Source organism: Labeo rohita, chromosome 22 (genome assembly GCF_022985175.1).
Source record: "Labeo rohita strain BAU-BD-2019 chromosome 22, IGBB_LRoh.1.0, whole genome shotgun sequence".
In the NCBI taxonomy this organism is placed as follows: Eukaryota; Metazoa; Chordata; class Actinopteri; order Cypriniformes; family Cyprinidae; genus Labeo; species Labeo rohita.
The window spans coordinates 58,100,240-58,107,551 of record NC_066890.1 but is presented as its reverse complement, the minus strand read 5'-3'; the positions used below and the strand labels follow the sequence as shown (position 1 = coordinate 58,107,551).

Here is a 7,312-nt window from a genome sequence, read left to right as displayed (position 1 = left end):
TGTATACAAGCCAATATATTCTTGAAGAAACCAATATATACAGACCAATACATATTTGAGGAAACCATTGCATATTTGAGGAGCCCAATGTTTACTTGAACAAACCAACGTATACAGGAGCAAACCCATGTGCATGTGATCAGACCGATGTATCTAAACTAATATATGTCTGATTATACCAATGTGTTATAAACGAATGCGTTTGTCAAATGTATTATAAACGAATGCGTTTGTCATTAAACTATTCATTCAACCAATGAACCAATCCATATTCACACAATACTACATGAATTATTTTGTGAACTGATAAGTCTCACAAATACATTTTTTTCTTCTTTTTATTCTCTTTCTTGCTTTTTTTTTTTTTTTTTACTCATCATTCATCACTCTTAGACATATTCTACACAGCCTAAGATTTATAAATGAAGTTATAAATTCATTCTATGGCATTAAGCTTCCCTGTTCTGGGAACTTAACACACACACATTGCTTTAAAAATAATGAAAAGACTTAATAAACTGCCATAAACATTTGCCTGTATGTATTACAGAATGATTTCTGCCACTATACACTGAGTCTTAATATATGTTATATATTGTAACTGTAATTTAAGTGAAACCCTAGTGTGTGAACAGTGAAGGGTGGTCGATCCTGTTGGGGGAGGATCCACACACACACTAACATCACACTTACTGTAGGTCTAAACAGTCAGCTTTCAGATATTTCCATTAGAATGTTAACACGCTCAAAGAAAATGGTTCATGTTGTCCTTTTGTTATGCTTGAGTTTGTGGCAAGTACATGGTAAGTTGTGTGTTTTTGTACTTTTATATGATGTTTTTTCACTGATTTAGTTCATGCTTTGTTTGGGTAATGTGATATTATTGCTATAAGATCTAGTGGATTTAGGTCTACCATCACAGGAGATCAAATTAAGAAAATTCACTCCATCTGTTCATATGAGCTCATAAAATTCATACAAAAGTAGTTAATGTGAATATCCCATTAAATGCTTGAAACAAACATAGTTTTGCAGTGTCATGGTTGAAAAATATTTAAAATAATTTTGTTTTATATGTTACTTATAATATGTTACTTGTGTGAAGCAACATCAGTAAATACAGTATATGTTTTGGAACCACCAGCTTTCTGATCTATGACAAACTCTGTTCTTCAGGTGTGTTTGCTGATAAAGATGAAGTGAAGTCAGTATCAGTGATGGAGGGAGATTCAGTGACTCTAAACTCTGGTCTTACTGAAATGATGGATGATCATCTGATTCTATGGAGGTTTGGAACTGAAAACATTTTAATAGCTGAAATCAATGTAATGACCGACAGCGTCACTGTATATGATGATGTTCTTAATGGGAGATTCAGAGACAGACTGAATGTGGATGATCAAACTGGATCTCTGACCATCACAGACATCACAACTGAACTTGCTGGACTCTATAAACTACAGACCAACAGTGCGAGCAAGAATTTCAGTCTCACTGTCTATGGTAAGTTATATATCAGTTTCTTGTATTTGTTATAGCTTTAAAGTGTCACTCAACAAATGAAACAGGATGATTTATTCTGATGTTTCTATTTCTCAGCTCGTCTGCCCATTCCTGTCATCAGCAGTAACTCTACACAATGTTCATCATCATCATCATCATCATCATCATCACAGCAGAATTGTTCATTGTTGTGTTCAGTGTTAAATGTGAGTCATGTGACTCTCTCCTGGTACAAAGGAAACAGTTTATTGTCCAGCATCAGTGTGTCTGATCTCAGCATCAGTCTCTCTCTACCTCTGGAGGTGGAATATCAGGATAAAAACACCTACAGCTGTGTGATCAACAATACCATCAGCAACCAGACTCAACATCTGGACATCAGTGAACTCTGTCACACATGTTCAGGTACGACAGTGTGTGTTGATTTAAGTTGATTTAATGACTGTACTTATTGAAAAGAAGTTTATTCAATTGTGCTATTAGTAGGGATGTCACAATACTCAATATAATATCCAACCGTTCTGTACGACTTCGGTTTTGCATTGAAATAACTTCCTTGATTTATATCTCTCAGAGTTTGCTGTATGTGTGCCCACGATTTCACGTACTGAAATGAGGAAACACTTCCCTGCTTATATTTGAAAAAGCAGCACACGCAGAGCATCTTCCATTCTAATGACATGCAATGATAAGCCTTATATTGTTCAACAAAAGTTATAAAAACAAAAGTAAAAAAAAAAAAAACTTGTTTTTAATTCACAGCATCAGTTGAGTGTTTGAAATAACTTCCTTATGTGATCTGATGTGGATTCTTATCACAGAATGAGGCAGACAATGAATTCTATGCTCATATTCAATGTATGTCGATTAGCAATGGCTTATGAAAATACACGAGATGGCTTGAAGAACACAGATAAACCATATATTATTGCAGACGAGTGTATATTGTCCTTACATTTCGTCATTCGAAATGTTTAACGTTATATCTTGTTTTTAATCAGTTACAGCAATAGATGCTGTTATCCATTAGACAAGCTGTAACGGAATGGTTCGGTGCTACTTCTTTGACGCATATTCTGTTTTTTTGCACGAGGGCGCCCTCTGGCATCCAGTATGAATGAAACCCATTCTATTTTGCGTAAAAATCCCAAAAAATAATACCTCTCTCAAAATAAAAAATAAGCAGACATATACTAAACCACGCTTTTTCCAGTGTACAAAGCCTTATGGAGAATTTTTGTTAATTTGTTGCAAAAAAAAAAAAAAGCTGAAGTGGCAAGATATCAGAACCGAACCGAAAACTGAGGTTAAAAACCGAGGTACGTATTGAACTGTATTGTTGCATCCCTAGCTATTAGTATACTTCTTTTAAACTATGAAATAGGAAAGTATACTTTCTGTATGGTTTTTATGTACTTCTCCGAGATGTGCTTTATATACTTCTCAGAAATATAATTTAAATGACATTTAAGTATACTTGATTTATACTTGAAAAATTCGAATTCTATGAATTATACTTGTGCTCTGAGAATCAGTGTTTTGATTGTTATATGCTAGGGGGCGCTATTGCACATCTTCTGTACAGAATTTCCAAAACACAAGTGAAGAAGAAACCGAAACAACAGCTGCTTCTGCATGTAATCTAACACAATCGTTAGACATAAAACACCATCAGAACCGTTTCAGTTTCAGTTTCAGTGCTATCAGGCATGTTATTGCTTAGAAATTATTAATTTTATATGTACATGTTTATATTCTTTACCTACACATAGAATGTCACCACCCTTTGCTGCCTTTCACTCTGAAATGAAACGCATAAAATGATGATAAATTATAAAATTATGATTTTTTATTCTCACTATTGTTACAGATGCAGCATCTAAAGCAGTGCTGATCTCTGCTGCTGCTGCTGGATTTCTGCTTACTGTAGTTGCAGTCGGGATCTTTTGTATTTGCAGGAAATATAGAAAAGCAGATAAAGAAGGCAAGTGTTAAATCTATTAATGGCTATTAAATATGTATAAGTAATAAGTGTTGGAACAAATAATAATATACTTCAATAGCATAGTTCCTTTTAACCCTCATGTTGTGTTGCAGCTATTTTGACCCAGAGAGGATTTTCTTTTTCATGAAAATGCTAATTAAAGTTATCACATTGGACTAATTGACTTTGATCACACAAGATATAACAACTTTCCCAAAACTTGGACAATGTTTGTACTTTTTGGGGATTTTTCCCAAATGTTTTCCACTTCCCCAGTCTAAAAAAATGACCAGCCTATGTTATATTAATACCAAACATTGGATTTAATCTTTTTTTTTCATTTTTTTTTTTTTTTTTAATGTTTTAATGTTTCTTTTTAAAAATGATTGATCATAAGCCTTATTTAGCTGAGATTATGGACCTCAAATTTTGATGGACATTGCCAAAATGATCCACAAATAATATACATAAACTCAATGAGGCCAAATTAGGTGAAGTACTTTTAATAGCAATTATGGCAGTTATCTATATAGTGACACTGGGCAGGACTATTTAATTGTCTCACAGATGCTTTATCAAAACAATAATAATGTTTTAATCTATTATTATTATCGTTGAAACAGTTGAGGGTAATGAAGATGAGATCACTTATATTGAGCCGACGTTCTACAAAAGAAAAGCACAGAAACTGGTAAGATCATTTATTACTAATTCATGTTGTGTATCTCATTTCAACAGTGTGTGAGTTTATGTGTAACAGAGACAAAAGCACAAAACATCAACACATTAGATATGTATAAAAGTCATAAGATCAGTATTCAGCACGCGAAACTGTGACTCATGTCAAAATAGTCACAACACTCCTTCTACCATGCAACAAAGGAATAACAGATCTACATTAGGTAATATTTCCAGTGCGCACTGATGAAGTATTTCCTATGTCAACTAATGATCTCACAGTCCAAGTCTTCAGAGTTTCATATACTGTACATTATTTTGAAACTCTCACAATGCTTTTAGAAAACAACATTATGTCATGGACAAACATAAAATCGAATTAATCAAATCTTCTTTGTTTTTTTTTAATGGCTATTTTGTGTTTTTTACAGGATGTTAAAGAGGATGATCATGTGGAGTATGCACCTATCGCCAAGAGAATATTATAAAACAAGCACCAGACCCGCTTTGGTGACTTTCACAGGAAGCTCCTTTAACAACCTCAGAGTTGTAATTTCATCTGAGTTTTTTAAAACTTGTTGAATAAGTTTTGGGATTGTTAAAGTGCGATGTTCAGTGGTGGACTAATGAAATTCTCTCTTAAAGAAAGTGTAGTGGAATACAAGGAATTACTTAAATCTTGTGGACAACTGGAACATTTTTATGTTTGACGGTATAGCCTTTTAAAAAATGTTTTTCTCTTTAACAAATCCCCCCCCCAAAAAATAAGAAACAAGAAGCTTTGTGCATCCTCATTTCAGAAATGGAGCCTAAATTTGTTTATCTACATCTAAGCAGAAATGTGGTTTAGTTTACTGATGGACAAACAGGTTGTGCTGGAACACTGCTGAATGTTTGTGGTTGACATTTGGTACAGACGCTGCTAAGGTGTCATTAGCGTGTGGTTGCAGGGCTTTTTTTTCCATTTCTGCTAATATGAAACCCACAGTCTGAGTTTAGCTTTACCTAAACAGACTTAACTGTGAAATACTGAATCTAACAGATAAACGATTCACTCTGATAAAACAGTGTGTGTGATAAAATATTAATTTGAGTCAAGTCAGATTTATTTATATAGTGCTTTTTACAATAGTTGTTTCAAATATTTAATATTTTTAATATTGTATCAAAGCAGCTGTACAGAAACTCATGCTGTTAATGTTTATAGTATTTTACTATATTCATGCCTCACAGTTGTATTTTGCAGATTTGATCCAAGAAATAATATTTGGTTTATATTTTGCAATGATACAGGCAATCATGTTGAGTTTTGGTATCTATTGTCCTACAGTTTACTGTATGTATGTGGTATACTCTAACTATAAATAAAGTTATATAAAGAGAGCTTATAGTTCAATTTTGTGTCTGTCCATGTCTGAGAGTCATTTTAAGTATAAATGCAATGTATTATTCACGTTTGTATCATTTGTGGTATCATACAGATGTTCGATAGTTGTTATTTACTTATTTTCACTTTTGGGGGTACACTGTAAAAAACAAGAACACACAATTTGTTAAGTCAACTTAAAATAATTTGTTACCCCACTGCCTTGAAATATTAAGTGCAGTCAATTCAAATAAGTTTAGTCAACCTGAAATGTTAAGTTGTACTAAGTGACAAATTAGATATTTAAGTTGACTAAACAAAAGAAAATTGGTTTGATAAACTTAAAAGCTGGGCTTGTTGCCCAGCTGCCTTAAATTTTCAAGATTAATTATCTAAGTTGTCACTTAGTACAACTTAACATTTCAAGTTGACTAAACTTTTTTTTGAGTTGGCTGAACTTAATATTGTAAGGCAGCTGGGTAACAAATTATTTTAGGTTGACTCAACAATTTTTTATTATTATTATTTTTTTTACCTATATGTTTATTTACCTGCTAACAACACTGTTAACAAACGATATATTTTAACATTGTATAATAACAATGCTGCCACCCAAAAGCAAAATGCAGTAACTACATATTTTGTCAAAAAAAAAGCACTTTTTAAACTTTGAATGCCATTTTCTCTGAGTCGCCATCTAGTGTCCAAAATGAGACTAACAGCTTTACCAAAAACAACCACATAAAATGGGCTTTATGTCAAAGTAGAATCAAAGGACCAATAATAAACACAAAAGCGCCCATTTTTACAAAATTAGAATGGGCTCTTTTCGGGTCAATCTATAACTGTGGGTACATCTCATGTCTGTGAAGTATATTTTTTAATATATTTTCATCAATATAAAGCCCCAATGCTTAATTTTCAAGTACACAATTCTATTTTCCCCAACCACACCACTAAATGTTGAAAAAGCCATATCTGTTGTTCAAAAATGATGTTCACATTACATACAGCCCTGGTATTCAGCTATTCAATTTTGTAAAGTTGCTTATTTTACTCTGTATTTAAGCATGAAAATGACCTCAAAATTAATTCATTTCATAGTTTTGCCTTAAGTTACATTAGGTTATCAAGACATTTGGGTGTGTGCTTCAAATATATATATATATTTTTTTTTTTTATGTGTGTCCAAAAAAACATTGTCAACTAAGTTACCCACTAGGCCCTGTCCCAACTTTTTTGAGATGTGTTGCAGCCATCAAATTAAAGATTACCTTTATTTTCCCCTCAGTTTAAACATTTCCTTTCTACTGGTTCAAACATTCACTCCATGCTCCATAAGGAAACACAATGCATTAAAAACAGGCATCGTGCATGCATTTCGAACAGGATAAAGATGTCCATTTTTTTTGTTTGTTTTTAATATTTTTTATTATTATTATTTTATTTATGTATTTATTTATTTTTTCCCATTTACCACAGCCCTTCGGAATAAACAGAAAATACTTGCATGTTTCCCTGAAGACAAATTAAGTATAATTTATAGATTCAAAAAGTTCTCACCCCCTGGCTGTTAATGCATCGTGTTTCCTTCTGGAGCATCAGCAAATGTTTGAACCCCTTTTCATAGTTTTTTACTAGTTGTTAAACGTTTGAGTCCTTCAGTTGTCCCCAGTGTGAAAAGATGGATCTCAAAATCATACTTGAACTGAAGAATCTGCAGAACGTGGAAGATTTTTCTAAAGAGCAGTGCTTAGTTTAACTGTTCAGGACAAACAAGA

At 32.9% G+C, this 7,312-nt stretch overlaps 1 protein-coding gene across 1 annotated transcript; it reads left to right on the top strand.

Annotated features, from left to right (window-relative positions):
* Positions 1-752: 752 nt before the first annotated feature.
* LOC127153739 (T-cell surface antigen CD2) lies at positions 753-5,323 on the top strand. The gene is made up of 6 exons (XM_051094978.1): positions 753-803; positions 1,177-1,503; positions 1,600-1,908; positions 3,374-3,487; positions 4,111-4,178; positions 4,597-5,323. Exons 1-6 carry the CDS (start codon positions 755-757, stop codon positions 4,651-4,653), a joined length of 924 nt encoding a protein of 307 aa, XP_050950935.1. The 5' UTR covers positions 753-754; the 3' UTR covers positions 4,654-5,323.
* Positions 5,324-7,312: the final 1,989 nt, after the last annotated feature.